Below are 24,922 nucleotides of genomic sequence, written 5' to 3'. Positions count from 1 at the left end.
AAAAGAAGACTTTATTAGTCATTAGAAGTCATTAGTTGAAAGTGATTGTTTCTGTTGGGTCAATATAGACAGGGGTCTAGAGTGGGATACACTGTATTAATTAAGACAGTAACTTCATAAAAACACCTGGGAACTGAACTACATGAATATCTTTAACTTCAGGGGAGATAGCTTAACCTCTAGAGTACCAGCTACATGGAAGATATGGAGCTGGCAATGTGGGCCCAGAAGGCCAGCTATTTATCTCGTATATTGGACCACTCTAAGCCATTAAGTGAATGATTCCCCAAATCACTTTTCCAAAGTGTAGTGGGGCTTCTTGTAGGCTGCTACAACCTTTTCTTTCCTCCCCGTCAAGCATTTCAAGTCTTTAAAAGTATAGATAAGGCTCTGTCTAGGGAAAAAGGAAGCTGCTGATACGTCTGTGACCTATCTGGACTATGGTCTGTAACACCCTATATTGAAATTAAGAACTTTTTTTCTATGTTGGCACTAGGTTTGGGCATCCCGGTATGTCCTTCCCTGTGTGGTACCTGGATAGCTTGGTAAGCTTGGGGTGGTTTTTGTTATGTTAAATGGTTAATGTTAATTATTTATGTTAATTAATGTTATTTATTGGTTTCAGTGTGTTGGTCATTGTCCTGTTAATGCACCCATTTTGGTTTAGTCTGCATGGCAACGGCTAGTGTTAAAATAAAAACGTCTCTGGTCTTTTCTAACCCAACCTTGGTTGTATTTATTGGGGGGTTATGTGCTTCTTGGGAGGCCTAGCAGGGGAGTCGAGGCTGCTACAATAAATACAAATATCCTGGATCAACACTTTTGGTTGGGTTTCTTTCTAGCCTCAAGCATGCAGTTAACAAACTTTTAGATATGTTTTCACAATTCACATGTCATTATTATGTGCCACTGTGCACGCCCTAGCAACAATGCAAATGAAAATCTAAGCCATATTGTGCAATAGCCCATTACATTCCAATGATCTAACGCTTACTAATTTAGGTGTTAATACAATAACTGGTTTGACATGTAATTAATATGGCTAAAATATGTACTGAATCTATGACTGTGAAATAGAGAAAATACAAATCCAAAAAAGCAATTCTTACCAAAAAATACTCCCACCACAGTACGGTTCCGGTTAGATGATATTCCTGAGTCACCCTTCATAGCCAAATTACTTATTTTTCGGGGATTAGGGAGCTGTGGTTCTGACATAGCCTGATAAACTCCATCAGAGTATTCAGCTGGTAGGAGACGCAGGAGTCTTGATCCTTATTATGTTGTTTTATGGCAAATCAAAAACATATCGTTACTTAGGGTAGAAAAAAAACATACCTATCCAAGATGTCTCTGCACTGATAAGGGCAAAAAAAAACACTTTTAGGAACATCCCTATTTTAGAGAAAAATCGCAGTAACGCCTGAAACAATAATAATAAATTATAACTATGACTACCCTTTTTGCCAAAGCTATCCCAGGGAGATACACCCTGTATAGTAGAGTAAGTGATACAGCAAATTCAGGATATTGAACTGTTTAGACATTTACATCATACCTGCGGAACCTCTGCTGGGATGAGCAACATTATTATACCAGCCATCATAGCGCTGAATTTCCCATTTAATGTTGCTTTGTGCATCTGTCGAGAAAATGTTTGTTATGTCAATAAAAGGAATATCTGTGACAACAAGGCTGTGATACCACAACAAGGCTGCGGTATGGCAACTTCACTGATTGCCAAGCACAAAAAACCTGCTAAGGTCAGTAGCTGACTGAAGGAAAGTTAAAGCAAAATTTACTTTAGTGAATAACCAGACTAATAATTGCCAATTTCTGGAATGTTGCAACCTTGGTTGTCGAAATTGTGGCCTCCTCCAACTGTGACACATTGTTCCATTGACAAAGCTCACCTAGCCTAGGGCTTTAGAAGCACTTGTTATAAACATGACTTTAACAGCTAAACCGTGGTCACACATGTTACTGTATTTAACATTCAATAGCTCAATATAGTCCTACTGCAAAGCACCAATAACTGACTGTCACATGAAATCAACACTTTAAATCCAAAATGTAACAAAAAGTCCCTGGCTATCCTACTTAATGTTACACAAAATAAAATCAGTACTCTCCACATACACAATATATGTTTAATTAATTTGGTACAGACTTACATATGATATCCCATAGTTCAGTAAGGAAAAGGCAAGTACAGAACATCTGAAATGTCTTCATTGTCAAGCAGGGACCACTAGAAATCAATGGAAGGAAATGAAGGCATTCAAGAACTATATAAATAATAATCATAATATTATATACCGCGGTACAATGACTAAGATTTTGAGCAGAAGTCCAAAGATCAAGCACAACTTGTAAGAGGGAACATGAACTTTTAGAAATACCAGTGAGTAGCTTTGGGTAATCTAGTAATATACCAAGGGTAGATAGTGAGGCCGTACATTTGGCACCAAAAACTTGGGTTATGTCCCTTTCACTTCTGTGATGTGGAAACAGAACATCATATAACCCATGATATTGCGCATGTGTACATGTTTTGAAAAGGCACAATAAAGTTGATCCAAATAAACCACTCTAAATATGTAAAAGTAAGGAGTGTAAAATTCGTAGTAGGGCTGAAGACATTCTGTACCACCAACCGTTTTTTCAACTCAAGCAGAGGTTTTAAAACTGCATCCTTCCAAGCTTCCAATATCATCTTTTCTAAGTAAGGAGGAATTAACACACAGGCAACACTTTTTAGTCTCAAAATGCCTGTTTTTCTCTTGTCAGGTACTCAGGTAATCGACAACTTCCCATTTAGCCCACTGCCCACAAATGTATTTATGCACATCATGAAGTTCAAATGCATCAAGTGGACTTTATATAAACATTATTTTTTTACTTACTGTTATGTATTACCGGTATATATGTATTGGGGTTATCTCTGAAAACTGTAAAAATTTTAGTCATTATTACTGTGCTGGGCACTCAAGTAACAAATCACTCATGCGCCAGATGTGACCGAGTTAAGAAGAGCACTGAAACCAAGTTTCCTTGGCTGCATTACTAAGGACCTCAGTTACATGGAAATGAGAGAACTCAATGAAGCATTCTTTTAACTGCGTACGCACCGGAATCATATCCCTATGCTTTCAAAGTAAAGTCAACAAACCACTTATCTATTGTAGATAAATAAAGCAGCACATTATCAATATTTTTTTAAATAGAAAATTATTTAACTACATTTAGACAGAGTATCCACATGCCTCTTTCTCAGTGGTATAACTGGGTGGTATAATTAAGAAAAAAAAGAGGAAAAGGCACACCATAATCCATATTGTACTATGATACTTAAGGAATTAAATATTAACATCAAAATGCAGTATTAGATTTAAGGGGAGGGATAGCAATGGGGGGCAATTGCTCCTCTGATTTAAGGATTTGGGGCCACTGCCTGTAATTTTCGGTTAATCTCCATTCCATTTATATCCTGAAGTGTATATGGAGTTACACAAATTAAAGGCAACATTTAGTTCCTGTGGCCATTGGGTTTGAGATTTTTATGCAGTCCTTTTTGGTGACTGTGGGGAGGAGAGACCTTAGCACCATATGGACCAAAGGCTTTGAGCACAATATTACTGGACTATAAATAATCAATGTTTAATAGAATAAGACACTTATGAGTCTGGTGAGAATTAGAGGGTACTCACCTTCCTGGAATGCTGTTTAATTCTCTTTGTCCTGTTCCTTGTGCATTTCTCAGACTATAGCAGCTTTGTGCATTGTGTGAAAAGAACAGACTTTAAATCAGACTGCATGTTTTGGAATTAGTAGGCAGGGCTGGTAAGAAACTCACTTCAATATCCAGTTCTAGACAAGTAGCTGCAAGGTTACAGCCCTTGGCAACTGACACACACCTTCCCACAATGATGGGACATGATGATTTTAGCGAGAGCACTGTCAGAATGGGAGGTTATAGCTCAGAATGCAGTTTGAGAGCTCCATAAAATAGGGTAAGCCATTCCTGTCTGCTAACCATTCTTCAGATATGTTTAGATCTGCTCTTTGTGTGCTTTTAGCTTAATACTATATGGATTATGTTTTGTGTTGATTGTACAAACATTTGTTTATTCCTTAGGTAACATTCATGTTTCCCGGTATTAGATTGAGTGCAACACAGTTATATCATAGATCGGTGGCTTAGCTATGTCTGCTATTGATGTTTTTGCTTTTAATTATTTTAAAGGGGAAAGGGTTCTCTGAGAACCACAATTATTTATTCAGCTTTTTACTATCGTTTTCTTTTTCCATCTTGCTCAGCCTTGTGAACTTTTGTTTATATTGCTTTGTCTCTGAGTAGGTCATACCCTGTAAAAATGTAAAGTATTAAATGGTTGCGTATAAATATACCACAATACACAAATAATACACAAATGGAAATAAACACTAAATATATATAGTGTTTATTTCCATTAGTGTTTTATATTTCCATGAAGGATTTAGCTGACCCTGTATGATCTAAAGTCCAATGCCTGAGCTGGCTTTTCAAAATTATAAAAATCTGTCTTAGAAACATTTCTTTTAGAGGAATTTGCTGGCAGGTTTTTCTGATGTAAAGACTTTAATCAGTCCTTGGTCTTGTCTTTGATTCAGGATAACTTTATCCCCATCCAATGTATTTTAAAATTCCCTCGCTGAATTAGCCTTTACTACTTCAGATGGGAGGCTGATCCATTTATCTACCACTCTCTTCCACAACCTTGGCATATACATAAAGATGAAAACTGCTATCTCATCCAAGCCACTATTAAATTTTTTAATGGATCCGTCACTTTTTCTTAAATCATGAATTTTATAGTTCCATGCATTAAATAAAGTAATATGAACACGTTTTAGATATTAAGCAAAATACTCTCCCCACATACAGAAAGTTGTCTTAACCACCAAATCTCAAGAAAAGCATGTTTCCCCCCCATTAATTTAGCTTTGCCCCTTTTTAAGTAGGCTGCTACTAATTTCAGTTTGTATGAGCTAAACTTTTAAATTAAGTATGTCCAGAACAATTGTACAGATTGACAATGCATGCACCATGAGGATGTCACCGATCATTGATAGAACCATTAGCATGTAACATCATTCATTCTAGTGAGTATACCAGTCAGTCAATATACTAGTCACTGAGATACAATTAGAAGAGGGATAAACACAGATTTTAGTCTTTAAACATGTAAAAAAAAAAAAAAAAAGATTATGACAAAGTATTTTTTAGAATATTTTAAGACAACCCTTAAACCCATCTGATCCTGGATTAGCTAATATTGCTTTTGATTTTCTCTGCTTTAATTGATTGTAAATCAAAGGTTTATATATTAAAAGTATCCTGCAAAGCATTTTCCCATGATAGGTGCTTATAAATAAATAAAAAAGAATACTAAAAAGAATACTAATGAAAAAGAATACTACTAAAATTGTGTGTACATTATCCTTATGTGTACCAGAGGGAACGGTTACGCATTTCTCACCAGCCCAGTACCGATTTTATGTTATTATTAAAAAGTATTTTATTGACTAAATGGTACTGAGACAAATGAACAAAATGCTGCTTTTATAAATGACTTTTTTTTTCATTTTTAGTTTTGGTGCATATTTTTTACCCATTATTGATCAAAAAAAAATACCCCTTGAATATATGTATTGTAAGAAGTGTTGCATAACTAGCTGCAGCCATATAAGTAAAAGATAATAATAATAATAATAATAATAATAATAATAATAATAATAATATTAGAATAGAAAATATTTCAGGTGAGAAATTTTTGCTTCAGACAGCACAAATCTGAAACTGAGCTAAGGAAGAACACAACCAAAGGATTTGGTAATATATAATAATCTGCAAGAAATACATAACATTAACAACACAGAAATCATTTAAAAAAAAAATTATATTAAAGTTTAGGGCATGTTTAAAATGCTCTTTTTTATACAATGCTTACTCTATGATACAGTTGTGTGGCTGGTCTGCCTCCTTCTAGAGCAGGGCCCTCCCCAACTTCTCTAAACATAAAATTTTAAGCTCAGGGCAGTATTGATATCAATTTAGTTAGAATGCTTTTGTTTACTGGAAAATGTAATTTTGAAAATGTGAATTAAGAACACAGCACAAATAAATGTATTTTCTTCTTAATATAATGAATAGCCAGTAAAGGAAGATGAACTCGTCACACAACAGGTGTGATCCTTGATAATTTATAGTTTGTGCTCTAAACCAAGGTATTCCATCTTCCTTCAACTTTTCTTTAATGTTTATCAAATAAACCAGTTTGTTTAGGTTTTATATGTGTAAGGCAAACCTAAAAATATATAAAAATACTCAAGATCATATATTTAATATATGACTGTCACAATCTAGTTGCTTGTTACCATTATTTATTCACATGCGTTTCAACATTGCCAGTTTAGTGGTTTTCGAGTGTTGCTGAAATATCAGCCTGGCCCTTCAACACAATTCTTTGAAAACAAGCAATGTCCCTGACCTTTATATTTTAAAGGAAAACATCAATTTTTGGACTTGAGCATAAAATATTGTGCTGTGTACAGTAATTTGTTAGCATTTACAAAAACCTGTTTTTATCTCATTTTGTATCAGTAAACTTCCTTTATCCGTAGACATAGTTTGCCATTGTTTTGTCTATGGAGTCTTGTATTAGAATATCTGGCTGTGTGAACTGTTAAATTGTTTATCACAGGCAACATGATATGGAGACAGGGTGTAACAGGGCAAGGACACATACAACTGGCTAATATGTAGCTGCCTGGAAATGTATATGAAGCAAAAACTGGTACTCTCTTTTTAACAAGCAAACAAAACAAAAAAACATCACAATATTTAAAATACTTATTTTGAATCTGATACTAGTAATAAAAAATGATAGGTATTCCTATTTAAATATTTAAGGTTTATATTTTTTTATTGTGTATGACATAGTTGGCAACATCCACTGTCACAAAGCTCCACCCACTCCGACAAAGCACATAATTATCGTAATATATCATATTTGCTGGATTATAAAACGACCCTGATTGTAAGACTTATAAGGGCTTCTGGTACTGAGCACTGTAAGGTCATGTCACGCCGGTGCCCCGTCATAGAAGCCCCAGCGGAATTGCCAGGCAGAAGCGGAGGTTGTCTGTGCGCAGACGTTCACTGGCTGCCAGAGAGGAGGATCCAGGTCCCCTGCAACGCTGCAGGGGATCTGGAACTTAGTCTTATAGTCAGACCTCTATTTGAATATAAGAAGAGGGGTATTTTTCAGAACATTTGCTCTGAAAAAAACTTGCATTTTATTTTAGCAAATACGGTCATTCTGCCTAGTTATTATGGCACAGATTATATCACTAAATTCCCACTAACACTACCAGACATCCTTTCTTTTGTGATAGATGCATTTGCAGTGTAGCATCTATATCAGGCAGCTTAATTTTATGACCTTTACAGAGGTTATTTTGAGAAAAGTAGATAAGTAACAAGCACATTAATGATATTAGAGCTGCAGAAAAATAAAATGAAACCCTGTGATTTATTCACATAGTGTGTTGATCAGGCCTGAGCAAGTGTTTGCACTCTAGAGGTTGTGTACTATAATTCCCATGATGCACGTGCAGGTATTATAGCATAGCCTTCATCAGCATACAGTTAGCCAAACATAGATATGATTCAGTGTAACTCATAGTGGGTATAAGCACATAGTGAGCCTGGCATATGTTAAACAGCATAAATCCCATTACTATATAGTGATCCAGACACTGATGGTTGTACTACATAGAAACATAGAAAGTGACGGCAGATAAGAACCATTCGCCCCCAACCTCTGAATACTTTCCTTAGTCCCTGGCCTTTTCCTATATTTAGCTTAGCCTTATGCATATCCCACACTTGTTTAAATGTGTATGAACATCTACCACTTCTATATAACTCCCAACATTATATATTGAGCCAGACAACGACGGTGGTACAGCATAACTACCTTCATTATATAACAAGCTGGACACTGACAATGGTACAGCTTAACTCCCATCATCAAATAGTAAGCCATAAGGGTGGTACAGCATAATGTCCATCGGTATATACTGAGCTTGATAATGGTACACCGAAAGTCCTATCGTTACATAGTAATCCAGACAAAGTAGTGCAGCTTGACTCATTCCGTTATATAGTGATCCAGATACTGATGGTTGTACTGCACTTCCATCATTATATTTTAAGCCAGGCAATAACAATGGTACAGCATTACTCACATTATTATATATAGCAAGTGTGACAAACCCTATAGCATGAGGGCCATACACGTCACTTTTAGGGGTCCTAAGCACAGTCCTCTAGGGCAATCAGAGTCAGGAACAGCAGCTTTGAACATAACAGCACTTTATTTTAACTGCTTAAACTCCAAAACCAAATCATAAAAATAAAACCTAGCTCCCAATTGGAGCCCTGTCTAACTGAACTATGCTGGTCCAGACTTACCAGCCTAATCACCCACTAACTCAACCTCCCAGCCAGACCCAGCTACGCCAGGCTCTGGAAAACCTCCCCCAGACAACACACAAAATGTCCAGGCAGGTATTGCCTCACTTGGCTCAGGGATTGTCTTCTTCAGGGCCTCTCCTTGCCCTGGGAGCACAGGGAACCTCCTCTTCCCCCAACAGTCTCTCTGAGTATCAGACTCCTGGGATTTTTAATGCCCAGCACCTGGGCCTGACGCCGGCCTCATAGACATCCCGGACCGGATCCTGCAGATTTCTTGCCTCCTGTAAAACCCGGCATGGAATTTCCACAGCATGGGGAAACGGAGCATTGGCCCACCCTGCTCTCCAATTGCTCCACCCCAGGGACCCATATGTATAATTTGCATAGCAGCTGTACCCAGATGCCATGCCAATCAACTCCCTGGGGTTCACAGTCTCACACAAGCCAGAAACTAACAATGGCATAGCATAACTTTCATCAGTAAATAGTAAGCCAGTCACTGTGGGTGGTGAAACATAACTGTCATCATTATATACTGAGCCTGAAGATGGTACAGTATAACGCCCATCAGTATATACTGAGGCTGATAGTGGTACACCAAAACGCCCATCATTACACAGTGATCCAGACATAGAGGGTGGTACAGCTTGACTCCAATAATTATATAGTGACCCAGATACTGATACACACTCACATAGTGACATTCTCACTCATGCTTTCTCACAGTCTAACTCACAATCTCACTCACTCACAATCTCACTCACGCTTATTCATGCTCTCTCACATTCTCTCAGTCAAACTCACTCACTCATGCTGTCTTACAGTCTCACTTGTGCTCTGTCTCACTTTCACACTCACTACATCACACACTTTCACACTCACTACATCACACTCACTCATTTGCAGTCTCTCACACTCTCGCACGTTCTCCTACATGAAATATCTCTAATGATCTCACACTCAGGCTACCACAATTTCACTCATGATCTCTTACTCGCACTCTCTCATGCGCTCCCACTCTCTCTCTGTGTCTCCCTACCTTCAGTGCCGGCCGCTTCCATGTTCCTGTCTCCTTTCTTGTAGTCTCCACTCCAGTCTTCTTGTTCTTTCTCCTGTTCTCTTCTCCCTGGTACCAGCTCTGCTTACCAATAGGGTTGAAAATGGTGTGCGCAGAGGCTCGGTACCATTAAGCAAACACTCCTGAAGGCCTAGTCATGAGAAAAAAGACGTAATGGGCATTTCAGATTAAATTTCACTGAGCCGCAGAGACTCTCTTCAGCAACAGTGGCCCTTCAACACGCTTTACTGAGTCTCTGCGACACCGGGACATATGTCCAGACCAAATTTTGCTAGGAGAGTGCCTCAAAGATCGGGAATGTCCCAACACCACCGGGACAGTATGGTAAAATACTATATAAATTGATGTAAGGTGAGAATGATAGATTATTTGCAAATGCATAATACAATACCTGTTATACAAACGTGATTTTTAACAAGAGCAGGACCAAATTACGTATGTCAGAAGACCGTCCAGACAGGATTTAACTGAAATTAAAAAAAATCAGTATGAAGGACTGAGGCTGATTCCCATTCCCATAAAATGCATTGTTTGTGTGGATACAGTGTTTTTTGAATCCTCCATGTCCAAGCCTGCAAAAGGAGTGGTGTAATCTGTCAGATATGTGTTCAGGCCTGTCAAGTACATTTCCTTGAATAATTAGGAGTGATGTAAACTGAAAGCTTTGTGTTGCATCTGCTAAAGAATAGTCAACGATATTTTGACACTCCTCTTTTAGTTACATCTGGTAATTTCCCTGAAGATCAGGAATTCAGTGGAAAGATAACTCAGAGTACTAATTTACTTTCCTTAGAATTTTTTATTGTAAACATTTATGACACTGTATTACCTTTTCAGTTTAAATATGCTGTTCCAACAACACTTTGTTTATAGCTAAACTAGCCTATGAGCCTCTCATTGAAATTATGTGGCCAAAAATATTTCCCTTTTTCTCTCTCCCCTTCTTTCTCTCACCTCCTTCTCTCCCTTCTCTCACCAGATCTCTCCCTCTCCCTGTTTTATCTTTGTTTTCTCTCCCTAATCGAAAACCACGCTTAACACCAGAAGTGGGCATTATCCATATCTCATTATGTCTTTTTAGTCTCTGCAATGGTCCTGAGGTTTTCCAGGAATTCATAAACAATGTCCTCCGGCAGTCTACCTAGATGAAGTTCAGATCCCACCCGCTTCCATAGAAAGAGAATAATCAATTTTCCAAACTAGAGAAGAGCTGCAGACAGGTCACCTTCTTGGGTTACGTGATTTCAGTGGTCGGTTTCGCTGTGGATCCTGAAAAGCTCTTGGTGGTTCTCAAGTGGCTGCAACCTGTAGGTCTCGGCTATTTTTACCAATTCCTCGGATTTGCTAACAACTACAGGGAATTCGTATGTAATGTTTTGTCTATTGTAAAACCCCTTAATGACGCGTTTTACTGGTCCGTGGAGGCCATCAAAGCCATTGAGTCATTAAAGGCCGCTTTTGCTGCAGCTCCCATTTTGGCACACCCGAAACCCGATCTTCCCTTTTTAATTGAGGTCAATGCATGTGAGACAGGAGTAGGCACCCTTCTGCCTCAACGTCCTACTCCTTAGAGCCAGTTGCACTAATGTGGGCTAAGTCCTGCGGAATGCAATGATCCTCACGGGTCATAAAAAACTCACGTGTCAGGCTAAGAGCTTGACTATGAGGCAGGCCCGATGGGCCTTATTTCTATCTCAATTTAATTATATGGTCTCATACCTGTCGGGGACCAATAATGTCAGGGCTGATGCCTTGTCTAGACAGCTCTTGAATGCTGAATAGAAGAGCCCTCCAAGCCTGATTATACCCCCGGACCGAGTACTGGCCACCATACGTACCAGCATAACATCTTGGCGTTCAAGTAGATGCACCTGCTGAAACTCCCTCTGTGAACCTCTGTACCAAGGTACTCTCTACTTTGGTGTTAACAACATGGAAGCATGGATCCATCCTGCCTTGTATTAACAGTTCAGACTGGTGGTGGTGGTGTAATGGTGTGGTTGATATTTTCTTGGCACACTTTGGGCCCCTTAGTACCAATTGAGCATCGCTTAAACGCGACAGCCTACCTTGTTGCCAGTATTGTTGCTGACCATGTCATCCCTTTATCACCATAGTGTACCCATCTTCTGATGGCTACTTCCAGCAGGATAACACACCATGTACAAAGCTCACATTATCTCAAACTGGTTTCTTGAACATGAGAATGAGTTCACTGTACTCTAGTGGCCTCCAAAGTCACCAGATATCAATCCAATAGAGCATAGATGGGGTGGAACAGGGGATTCGCATCACGGATGTGTAGCCGACAAATCTGCAGCAACTGCGTGATGCCATCATGTCCATATGGACCAAAATCTCTGAGGAATGTTTTCAGCAGAACCTTGTAGAAAGTATGCCATGAAGAATGAAGGCAGTTCTGAGGGCAAAAGGGGGTCTAACCCAGTATTAACAAGGTGTACCTGATAAAGTGGCCCGTGAGTGTATATCACTAATTACATTATAGCAAATGGCAGTAACCAGTACACTTACATCGACACACTCATGTGCCTAGCTCATGAAAGGAGAAGCTCCGAAGGGGTTAAAACGCCCCTGTGAAGGGCGACAGGACTGTGGTTGGATGGGACATAAGCCTACAGGATAAGGGTGAAAAGTTTAAGTCGTTGGTGGATAGTTAAGGTGGGCTGGGCTAACTAAAAGGTGGGAAGAGAAGCTATTTATAGAGGAGCCCAGTAGGAGAATTCCCTTTTTTATATATTTAGAGTTTGGTGGGTTTTTCATTTATGTTACCCTGGCATAGCGCAGTAGCAGGCCATCTTTGGTATGGCCCTGACTGTGGTGCACGAGCCTTAGGGCGTAAGTGCAGAACACTCCCTGGACTCCCTGCCCCGGTGATGGCAGTTTGTAGCCACAATGCTAGTGGAGAACGCCAGTGCCTTCAGTGAAAAAGTGTGGCAGCAGTATGCCTATGCCAGGGTTGGTTGTTTTCTTATGTTCAAGTTTAATCTTTTACATTTCTTTATTATACGGAGAAGACATAGCATACAATGTAATAACAAAGTATTATAAAGGCATACCGACATAGTGAGTACAGTCATGTACAGGTGATCCACACATCCACTACCGTGAACAATAAGGTAAGAACAGAAAAGAAAGAAAACAAGGACATTCTTGTAATTGACAATCTTGCAAGTTACAACAGTATACACATAACAACAACATCAGTACAGAGATGTCCAAAAATAAAACAAAAGCATCTTGCTCCATTTTGCCTGCTACACCCCCAATGCCCAAACCTTGGGCTTCCCCAGGATATCGCCTGGGCCCCTAAACCTATGCACTGGCATTAAAACCCTGCTATGGGACGAGTGCCCCTTAGAACTTGAAGGCAATACCACTCCGTTGTATGAAATGTTTGAAATAGTAACAGTTGAAAAAATATTTGGCCTTGCTCTCCTTATGAAGAACAGCATCAAGCCAATCCATTTGGAATAGAAAATGTAATCGGGACAGGACCATTGGTAACAACGGCGGCTGAGGAGATATCCACCGTGACAGTATTGCCCGTTTTGCTACTGCCGAAAGAAAAAGCATTGTTGCGTGTATTAAATAAGAAATGCTTTCTGTATCATGTTTCTGGTAAAATATTGTGTTATTTGTATAGTAACATTTATTTAAGATTTATTTAATGCATATTAATTATTTTATTAATTAAATGTTTGGTGTGTCATGTCGGGTGTTAATTAGCCCACTTAGACATATTTTAATGTTTCAGCGGAAAATAAATAATTTAATGTATTCAATTTTGGTCCATGTGTCTTTCATTTTATGGTTGAGGGGTCCCAAGAGAAGCCAAGTGATATCATCTTACAGTTACTAAATTAATTTTCTAAATCAAATACAGGGTGTTAGAGCTACTACTTGTTATACTTAACAACAGTATATTTTAAGGTTAAAGTTTACAGTTAATTGTTTTTTCTTTTGTAGGAATTCATCATGCACAGCACTTTTCCATTTTATTCCCAACCCCGAACCCCTTTTATGTATGACACCAAAATTGTTGAAATTGTCGTCATTTGCATTGTCACAACATGCACTTTCATCATCATATTGCCTGGAATTAGAGGAAAGCAGGTAAGCAGGTCATGGCAGTTGCTGCTTATTGGCTAAAATGTCTAGAGTGAATCACCTTATAGTAATGCTATAACGATATATTGTTTTAAAATGCCATTTATTATTTAAAGTTTAGTAATTGGATTTCCATATCACTGTAGCTTTTATTTATAGTAAAATGTTTCCACCTTTATCTTGTTATGTGCCTGTATGTGTCCAAAAAAGTCTAGTTACCCTGATCATTATGGCTCACAATCACCTCTTATCCTCTATAATATATGGTACTTTCATATTGCCTGACCATTATATAAATCTATTTTACAACAACCACAGCTTGATACTGACTTTCCTTTTGTAAAGTTTCCTTTTGTATAGGTTCTGCTATTCAAAATTTTTCACAGCTGTATGATAAGCCTGACCCTCCTACTATTCTCTGATCCACTGATGATCATAACTGGAACCTGCCTACTGCTTGGGAGTCACATTTCTTTTGATAATGCAGCCCTCAACATTCATGTTAAAAAATTGATAACACTTTGCCGACATGGAACAAAATATCAAGCTGGCTTCCATTGAATCAATTTTAAGATTTCCCCTAGAAATTGCTAAACATTTCCATGTAGTATCATCAAATTTAATTTTGATTTTAAAATTACAAATTAAACATGGGAACACTGCAGTCCAGGTCAGAGTTGCTAGAAGATCATGTTGTCTCCTTATTTGGTACGTAACAATATTACATTCCAAGAAAACCCAACATAAATATAAATATTGTATGCTCTATAAATGGTGTGTTTAAGGTGGACACGTCATTTGTCACCTCAAAGACCTGTACACACAATGTGTTGCCAAAGTAGGTTCTAGGATTGTATGCTAATGTGGCATTTTGGATAATCTCTTTATGTTGCTACATTTTAAGAGTGACTAACTTTATAAGATATTGATTCACAGAGACTCTCCTGGCTTTTGAAAGTATTGACAAGTTTATTCATTGGAGCTGTGATTTTAGGTAGGTAATGAGGATTCATATGTACCTCCCAAACGCCAGCCTTTCAGTAAAACACTTGATATTTTAGATCCCTTATGTACCAGTAATAATACCTTTTGGCCTTTGAGAACTGAATTTAAAACAGCCTGGTCTATGTGGTATCATATGAAAATATAGACTCACAAAAAAGTTTATTTAATGAAATTAATTACATTTTATTTCTAAGATCAACAAACTACATATAAAATGCATTAATTCTGTATAATGTGTGTACTCCGTTATAGCTGTAAACTTCACCAGAGACTGGGAGGTAGGATCAGTGACAACCACAACTGTGTACAAGTCTTTCAGCAATGCAATGGTCAATGTCAGTATCGGACTGTGGGTTGGTTTAAAGGGCGTAAATATTACTCTGTCAGGTGAGTTATGAAATATGTTCTATTCTGCGGTTACCTTTTAGTAAAAAATATATAATCTGACAGCCATATATAAATATACATATTTGTGCAAAATATATTAAAATATGTAATAGTGTATATATATATATATATATATATATATACGCATGCTATATGGACAGAAGTATTGGGGCACACCTCCTAATTATAATTATGGAATTTAGGTGTTTCAGCCACATCCATCGCTGAAATGTGTATAAACTCAAGCACATAGGCATGCCATCTCCAAAGACAAACATTGGCAGTAGAATGGGTTGTACTGAAGAGGTCAGTGACTTTAAACATGGCAGTGTCACAGGATGCCACCTTTGCCTCAAGTCAGTTCATGACATTTCTGCCCTGCTAGATCTGCCCCGGTCCACTATAAGGGCTTTTATTGTAAAGTGGAATTGTTTAGTAGTAGCAACAGCTCGGTCACAAAGAGGTAGACCATGCACGCTTGCAGAGCAGGGCTGCCGAGTGCTGAACGTAGTCCATAAAAATGATCTGTCCTCTGTAGTAAAGGACTGCATTGGGAGGCGGGTCCCGCGGGCGTTGGCGGTGACTTGCAGGCGGACTTGCTGGGGTTAGGGCCGGGAGCGGGCGGTCAGGCACTGTACCTGCGGGTCTCGGTAAACCTGTGCTGGCCCGCAAGGCTGCCTTCTCGCTGCTCCCTTACAGTGTCTACCCCCTTGCTCCACCCAGGAGCAAAACAGAGTCACGTGATGTCACTTCCCGTGACTCCGCCTTGTTCCTGGGTGGAGCAAAGGAAGAGAAGCTGTGAGGGAGCAACTCGGGGGCAGCATTGCGGGACTGCGCAGGAAATCTGCAGTTCAGGTAAGGAGGTGGGCTTGATTGGCCACAAATGTGGCGGGAGCGGGCGGGATTGGCCACAAATGTGGTGGGAGCAGGCGGGATTGGGCAAAAAATCAGCGGGAGCGGGATTAAAAAAGCAGTCCCGCGCAGGGCTCTACTCTGTAGTATCACTCACTACTGAGTTCCCAACTGCCTCTGGATGTAACATCAGCACAAGCACTGTGTCTCGAGAGCTTCTTAAAATGAGCTTGCATGGCTGAGTAGCTCTACACAAGCTGAAGATCACTATTTGCAATACCAAGCGTCGTCTGGAGTGGTGTAAAGTACATCGCCACTGGACTCTGGAGAAGTAGAAATGTGTTCTTTGGAGTGATCAGGCTTTACCATGTGGAGGTCTGGTGTACAAATCTAGGCTTGGTGGATGCCATGAGAATACTACCTAATGCATGGTGTTATGCTTACCATGTCTGCCGGGCTCCCACGTCTTCACTGGTGGGCGGTCCCCTAGAGGTGCCGCTCACATGTCCTCTCTGTGTACTGTTGTGCGCTCGGCACGTACACGGCGGGGCGTGCGCATTGACAGGGCGTGCCCACCCAACAGTGACGGCTATGGTCGAGCTGCCGCGGAGTGTCAGTGGCGATTGGGTGGTAACGAATGAACCGCCGCAACACGCTTGTGGCGCTCGCTTGTTACCGTTTCTTCCAGAAGCGACACGGAGGCACCACACAGGCAGAGCTTGTTGTTGTTGGCGCTGTTGCCATCGCAACGCTATTCGGGTGCATTGGTCGCAATGACATCATCATGCATCCATTGGCCCATTTCCCTGTTCCCTCGCCTTTAGTCCTTATTTAAACCCCCTTGCTCAGTTCTCTAGTGCCCGTTCAACGAGTCACTATTGCTGTACTCTGGGTTTTGCTCTGTGTTATTGGTTCCTGCTTCTCTTCTGCCTCTGGCCCTGATTTGTCCTTTTGCCTCGGATTACTTGCCGTCTATCTGCGAGTACGCCACTGTTCCTGCATTGTGGGTCCATTACCTGTGTTGCCTGGGCTTGCATAACACATGGTGCCTATTGCCAGATTTGGTGAAGGAAGGATACTTTTCTGGTGCTGTTTTTCAGGGTTCGGACTAGGCCTCGTAGTTCCAGTAAAGGTTAATGTTAATGCTGTGGCATACAGACAAGTTTTAGAGATTTGTATGCGTCCAGCATTGTGGGAACAGTTTGGGGAAGGCCCTTCTCTATTCCAGCATAGTTATGCCCCAGTGCACAAAGCACTGGTGTGGAAGAACTTGATTGGCCCGCACAGAGCCCTGACCTCAACCTAATCGAACAATTTTGGGATGGACTGGAACAGAGAATGCGAGCTAGGCCTTCTCATCCAACATCAGTGTCTGACCTTACACATGCTCTACTGTATGAATGGGCAAAAATTCCCACAGAAACACTCCAACTTATTGTGGAAAACCTTACCAGAAGAGTGGAAGCTGTTATAGCTGCAAAGGGGGGAACAACAAACGTGTTAATGTCTATGTATTTAGAATGTTATGTCATGAAAGTCCCTGTTGGTGTGATGGTCAGGTGTCATTATACATTTGTCCATATAGTATATATAGCATATATGTATGTATATATATATATATATATATATATATATATATATATTCCATTTTTATCCATATTGAGAGCAAAATCCCCATGATGATAATTCTTTAGGTTACGATCTTTCAAAAGAGACAAACTAAAACAATTAAAGCAATCTTCCTATTCATCTGACAGTTTCATTGGTTCCTGTGGTGATCAGGCCACTTTTCAAAATGTGCATCAAAATCACAGTTTATACATAACACACTGTTTCATATTGATATTATGATGTTATCCTTATTCTGTCATACTGTATATGGACATGTTATGGCACAATTTTATACAAGGCAGTTTTTCCACAACATTGCCAAACTTGGGGCCTCCAAAGCTTGCTGTCACCATTAGGCATTGTGGTAAATCTTTAATCACTACAGGCTGATTTCACTGGCCTTTTTCTAAATATTGACCATGAGCATGATTAATTTCCATCTTGTGTATTCAGTAACACTTAATCAACTCAACAGCTAAACTGAGTTAAATGATTAGACATCAACAGAGCTGAGTTTTTTAACTTGCCACCAATACGGTTTCCGTGAGTTTAGCTATTTACTCAATAAAAACTAATAAGGTACTAAATACTGAATGCTTAAACCTGATCTGCAGCTAGGTACCTGATAGGTACCTAGTTTCTCCTAAGCTTTAGGTTTATCAGTAGTTAAACTACAAGGTTCTTCTGAAAAAGTCTACATAGATTTAAAGTATTTTTATAGTTACACAGTTTTTGTAGCAGTGTTAAATGGTCGAGCCCTAAAACTTGTCTGTCTAGGGCATGGGAACTGCAAACATTGGATAATAGATCTGAGTTGGTTGATTCATCCACAGAAGCAATATCTTTTGAGTGTGGATGAGGTTACATTGTGTAAAATGTAAATTTGCTTTTGTTGGACTTTTCCTTTTGATGAATAGTATATTCACTGACTATGTTTTTTGCATAATTGCTGGACATGCTTTCTGTGGCAATATATATATATATATATATATGCATTTGAGTGAAAGCCTGTCTTTTTTGCTTTAGGAATTCCTATTCAACAACTTAATGAGACCATTAATTACAATGAGGAATTTGACTGGGATTCAGGAATGCACTTTGAAAAAGATTATGAAGAGAGTTTAGAAAGAGGACTGCCAAATCCAATTTTATATGTAGCTGAAAAATTCACCATGAATAGTCCATGTAGACTTCATCAACAATATAGCATATCTGCCTACTATTCATCTGCATTAATGTGGTAAGTATGTTGCACAAAAGGCGTAACTGCTATGATTTTTATTTTGGGTTTTCATATTGGCATAATACAGAAATAGGCAATATTGAAACTGTTCTTTTTGCAGACAACTTTTATTGTAGGGCAGTGGTGTGACTAGAAACTACAGGGCCCATGCGAAAATTGCCCTGCCCCATTAGCTTAACAAACAATATGTACCACAGTGCCACCTTTACCCCAGGACAGTTGTGAGTGCGATCTTTGCCCACACAACAGCTTGTCTGTGCTATCTTTGTCACCACACAGCTGTTATGTTCCCCCAAACAGCCTGCATGTACCATCTTTTGCTCCCAAACAACTTGTTTGTGCCATCTTTGCCATCTTTGCCCCCATCTTTGCTACCATTGCCCTCAAACAGCATGCCTGTGTCATATCTCCCTCAAACAGCTTGTGAGTGCCACTAACAGCTTGTCAGGTCTACCAAACAGCCTGCCTCTTCGATCTTTGCCACCAAACAGCCCTTTTTATATAATTTTGGACCACCGGGAAGCAAGAATGCAGTGACCCTGCGATAAAAGCGAGGCTGCGTGCAAATGCCAGATAGGTAAGCTGTGGGGCCTTGGCATACAGGAAGAGGTAGAAAGGGTGGTCGAGACGTGTCGGTAGGAGAGCTGGCCCCAACGCTCATCGTCCCATCTCCCCGGCAACCAAAGATGGGCTCAAGCGAGAGGAAATGTCAGATAGGGGACCGTTCCCCGCAACCCACATATCGTCTCCCTGGCGGTCACAGACACCAGGGAGACGAACCAGGAGAAAGACCGGCCCCCACACTCAGCATACCACCTCCCTGGCGTCTGTGGTTGCCAGGGAGTTGGACACGGTTGTTCTTGGTCTCCACGGGTGTTCAGGTTTCCATAATGAACCCTGGACACCTGCAGAGACTAATTGCAGCAGTCAGGGGTGGAGTTCCACCCTTTAAAAACCCTGAACAACTGAGCTATCATTGCTCAGTTGTTCTGTGCTATTGCAAGAGTTACTGTGCTCCTATTGTGCTACATTGTGTTTTTCCTGCTGCTTGACCCTTGGCCTGATTCCACTGTTTCTGATCCTGTGCTGCCTGGTATACTGACCCTTGGACCTGCCGGACCACAATTTCTGACCCCTACATTATCGAGTTTCTGACAGTTTACGTTTGAGAGCTGCAACTGGGTTCCTACCTGTGATCCTGAAACTAATTAACATTAAGCTTACAATATGTATAAATGAGACTGCCAACAATAGCTTTATAGTACATGAGTCAGGGTGCGCAGCTTTTATGAGAGCTAAGTGTGACATTTTGTGGAAAGATGCTTAGTAATAAACCTGGTTTATACTCTGTTAATATTTTTATCTAAATTTTATACTTTACAAGGGAACTAAAGGGTGTATAGTCTGAGGAGCATAAGCAGAGCAGCCAGTCTGTGGCAACTGTCTGGAACACATACAGCATTTTAGATCACTACTTGAGATATGAGATAAACCCTAGTTTTCTAGTAACATGCATCCAGATTTTCTTTTCATCTCTGAGATTTACATTTTGGTAAATAATGTGTGTCTCTTGCTCCAAATGGAGAAAACATCATAGAACTGGTAACATTTTAAAATGGATTATTAGTCCAAACAGAGGAATATATACATTCAAACTACAATTGCATATTATTTGTTTTACTACATAGGGAGTAAAAAAAATCCATAAAATATAAAACAACACAATGATATGTGGTAGCAAACATTACATTTAGATCAATAAATAGATTCACTGTACATTTCATAATACATTATTTTTTTATTGATACCTAGCATCACATTGCATCATAGGTTGTATTTGTAAAGAAAATATACTCCATATCCATATGCATTACTACAGCACTGGGGTATTCTTTACTATTACATTATTGTAAAAGCTGCGCCAAACAGTTTTTCAATTACTTCAACAGCTCCGTAAGCTCTGATGTGTACAGGAAAAAGAAAAGTAAAAACAAAACATAATTGCTTTGCTAAATTATATTTTGTCACCCCAACCATTCCAAGACATCCATATCTCATACTGATGGATACAAAATACCCCTTTTCACATGTTGTCCATCTATTATTAACTTTTAGGAAATTGCCAAACTATAAAATGTGTTTTCTGCTTCTGTTTTTTTTTTGTGGAAAATCCTCTGGTGCCAAAATTGAAATGCTCCTACAGGAACTGGCATGTCTTGTCTTCCACATTCATCTACTCATCTGTAATAACTTTTTCCTGTCTGATCTCAGCATTTCCATAGCTTTTCCAAAACATCTTACCAACATTTTTATGTTTTTGTCCTTGTTTCTCACAGGCTAGCTTTTTGTTCATGGATTTTCTGCAATTTACTCTTCTCTATGCCGGTACTAATCTATGGGATTTATATGATGTTTGCCACCGCCTTGTGCATTCTGATCTCCCTCATATCATTTGCAAGTGTTAGTCAGACAAAATGCAGCATTCAGTTTGGCATTGCTGTCCTCCAAACAAGATTCGGACTCTCTTTCTGGATAAGTTTAGGAACAGGTAAATTACGAATTACAGTAAATTAGATGATATCATTTCTAAAGATTTAATGCAAGTCTAATTATGTGAACTTTTATTGTAATGTCTTTGAAAAAAAGCATCTTAAGTTTCCCTTATTCATAGCCTTGTGTAATGATACTGATGTTAAGCAGGTTCAGCAGTCGGGTCAGCAAGGTCTTCTGCCAGAAGTTGCCATTCTTTACACAGGTAGTTGAGCCCCTGAGCTTAGAGCAGCTGTCTAGTCTTAGTTATAACAACAGAGCCGAGTAGCTGGAACAAAAAGCTATTAAGCGTAGTCAGGGAACCCAAGGTCAGTAGGTAGGAGAAGAATCGGTAACAGGTAAGTATAAACTGCAGCAGGCTTGATTAATGGGCCAACAAGAACCATGATAATCTGTCAAAGATACAGTCATAGTAAGTAGCTTTTATAGGCAGAGAGCAGACACCTGACCAGACATAGCTGAGGAGAGTTGGCAATCATAGAAAGGCTTTTAGAGTCGGTTACCAGAGCTGAGGCTTAACTACAAAAAACAGTAACTGACACCTTCCTTTCCAGTTAGTTATAATATCACCTCCACTGTACTGTTACCTTTAAAGTGGTTTCACAAAGCCTGGTTTCAGTATGTGGGTTGAAAAGGAAAGGAAACGATTATAAAGAAACTTGAGAAAATAAAAATAGTGTGATGGCTACTGAAAAAAGGAAGGGACTGTATCAATAGACTGATGAAAAGAACTCATACTGAGGTTATAATATCACCTCCACTGTACTGTTACCTTTAAAGTGGTTTCACAAAGCCTGGTTTCAGTATGTGGGTTATCAGGGATTGTCAGTGGAAACCTGAACCAGGTTACATCATTTTTCAACCATTAGCCTAAAGGGGTGCTCTGCCCATTTTCATTACTAGTATCACATTCAAAATATTTTCTTGCTTTCTGTTTTGCAATTTAAAAGACAATGATAGTTTTTTTACATAATGCTTTACATAGTAAGATATTTGCTATAGGTATGTATTGTAGCTCTGATAACCCAATCCACTAGAAAGATAGCTGCAGCTTCTTCTAAAAGTAAGAACCTTTTTACAGTCTGGTAAATTCTCAGATATATATTCACCTTTGCGTCTTGGCTAATACTGCTTAGTAGAATTTCAAATCGTGTTTGTTAGAGTGTCAAACTTATTGTAAACATTTGCATAACAAGAATCTATAGACTATGTACAAATCCAAAGCAGCATGATTTTATGTCAAGTATTACAACATTAGAAACATTGTGATATGGATTTCACATAAAAATATTTATTCTTCATTGATATCTACACAACATCTTTACAAATATTGGATACAATAAGCATATACTACCCATTGGTAAACAGATTTGTGTTGTTGCTGTAACATTCTCAACAAATAGACAAATCTAGAATGTTTTCGCTTATTTTATTTTTTATTTCAGGTACATTTTGTCTCATATTGAGCCTGGTGCTCATAACAGTATATATTGCAGACCAAAATATCCTGAGACGTTTTTTCAATGATATAGATGTGGCAAAGGACTTAACATCCAATAAAGAAGAAGGAAGCCTATTGGATGACAATCGGACTATAATGTTGCATGAGATGTTATGAGTAATACTGGTGTGATGTACCTGGGTTGTTTACTTTGGCAGTTTTTTACATATACCTACGTATTAGGTGAGCCATAAAACAATACATGTCACACCCCAAAGTTAATTGCTTCAGAAGAAAAACACAGCAACATCTCTATGGAACATTAACTAATAAAATCTCTGGAGTTTACTATATAAAAGATATGGGAACTATGCAAGGAACTTCTAAAGAAAGGAAACGATTATAAAGAAACTTGAGAAAATAAAAATAGTGTGATGGCTACTGAAAAAAGCAAGGGACTGTATCAATAGACTGATGAACAGAACTCATACTGAATGAATGTGGAATGCAAGTTATTCATTTTCACCCTTATAGCTTGAGTTAGATGCCAGTGTGTCAGAAAAACCGTATAAAGCATCAAGACTTTACACAAAATATCAGGTTTTGGAGTCAACATACACCACCCTACACTATATTACAAACATAATAAACTGTATGGTAAGTAATGTTTCATATAAAACTAGTATCTGTGATGGAACTAAAGCAATTGCAAAGTATAGCAAATTGGTGTATGACATGAGACATGGAACAGGAAACAGGAAAGAAAATTATAACTAGTTGTTTTGCTTAAAGAATTATAATGGAGAAATATATAGGACTGATGTATAATCTAGTCACAGAAATGTATCTAACACATGAACAGATAAATCTATAAATATACAGTAGATTGAAATAAATGTATTAGAGAGACTGGTGTAAAGAGGATATGGAAAGTGTGGGAGTGTCTTTCGTTATTACTGAATAGTAGTTTTCAGCAGCATTTCAATAAGATATACCCTTATAAAAGGAAAACAGGAAAACAAAACTGGGAAATGACAGCTGAAGGAAGTTGGGCAACCGTTGGTAGACAGGAGAAATGACAGGGACAAAATGATACAGTGTACCAAAAGAGGTAGTCTTGTAGAAAATGAAACCATAGTGACCACTTTACCTTTGCCTCTAGCCATCCCTCTATGATGTATTGTGCCATTATGGGTAATAGATGAAGATAACATATAACGAGACAATTCGTTATGTTGACATACATGCATGATTGATTCAAACTTTTTTGTTAAATTACATAGAAATATAGAATTAGACTGTAGATAAGAACTGTTCAGCCCATCTAGCCTGCCTGTTTTGAGTCTAAGTACCGATCCCTGAGGTACCTCAGTGGTAAGACCTTCCTCTGAATATATAGCATGAGTTATTCTAGATTGCAAGCTTGCAAGCAGGGCCCTCTTTGACTAATGTATCGGTATGTCTTAGTCTCTCAAATCTAGTCTTTTCATTATCCTGGAATATACATTTTGTAAGAAGCACTGAATAAAATGTTGTCACTATATAAATAAAAGATAATAATAATAACTGCGACCTTCTGTCTCCTGTCCCCCAACCATTGCCTTATCCATTTACACTGCAATTCTTTTTAGAGTCTTTCTAGAGTCTTCTAGGTGGAACATGGTCAAATTCTTGACTAAAATATTTTCTTTGGTTTTAGTTACCATCTAAAAAAAACACCTAATAAATAAAGGTAATAAGAGCCATGTGTATTGTCATTAGTCACATGTACAGTAGTTACTTTCATTCATATTGATGAAGTTGGCATTTAAGTAAAATATAAATGTATTGCACAAATAATAATAATATTTATTACACTATCACCATAATAACGTTTGATTGATATAACTGAAAATCATTTTGTTAGATGAAAAAAGCCTGACAAAAGACATTGAGGTAAGCAGTATTATATCCACTGGCAAGTATTATTTTCTTTGGGTGATTTGTGATAAATGTACAATTTTGTAATAATGATGCATTTTACAATATATTTAGCATTTTATACATATATTTTGCTGTGCTCATAACACAACCCTTTACATACTTTTCAACAACAAAATAGAC

General features: G+C 38.7%; 2 protein-coding genes across 2 annotated transcripts in view; one reads left to right on the top strand and one right to left on the bottom strand.

Annotated features, from left to right (window-relative positions):
* The window catches only part of LOC128490101 (dual oxidase 1-like), a 54,006-nt gene extending 50,193 nt beyond the window's left edge, over positions 1-3,813 (bottom strand). The window contains exons 1-4 of the mRNA XM_053461835.1: positions 3,711-3,813; positions 2,175-2,251; positions 1,559-1,642; positions 1,110-1,274 (exon numbers count right to left, since the gene is read on the bottom strand). Coding sequence (XP_053317810.1) covers positions 1,110-1,274; positions 1,559-1,642; positions 2,175-2,235 — 310 coding nt within the window. The 5' untranslated portion in view covers positions 2,236-2,251; positions 3,711-3,813. The remainder of the gene's footprint in view (positions 1-1,109; positions 1,275-1,558; positions 1,643-2,174; positions 2,252-3,710) is intronic.
* A 131-nt stretch (positions 3,814-3,944) lies between these two features.
* Positions 3,945-23,269, top strand: LOC128490104 (dual oxidase maturation factor 1-like). The gene is made up of 7 exons (XM_053461839.1): positions 3,945-4,013; positions 13,590-13,736; positions 14,667-14,724; positions 14,988-15,122; positions 18,612-18,825; positions 21,165-21,376; positions 22,824-23,269. The coding sequence occupies exons 2-7, from the start codon at positions 13,599-13,601 to the stop codon at positions 22,994-22,996; spliced, it is 930 nt and encodes a 309-aa protein (XP_053317814.1). The 5' UTR covers positions 3,945-4,013; positions 13,590-13,598; the 3' UTR covers positions 22,997-23,269.
* Positions 23,270-24,922: the final 1,653 nt, after the last annotated feature.

This window comes from Spea bombifrons, chromosome 4, assembly GCF_027358695.1.
Source record: "Spea bombifrons isolate aSpeBom1 chromosome 4, aSpeBom1.2.pri, whole genome shotgun sequence".
In the NCBI taxonomy this organism is placed as follows: domain Eukaryota; kingdom Metazoa; phylum Chordata; class Amphibia; order Anura; family Pelobatidae; genus Spea; species Spea bombifrons.
Note: the sequence above shows the minus strand (reverse complement) of the source record. Positions and strands in the feature narration are given on the sequence as shown.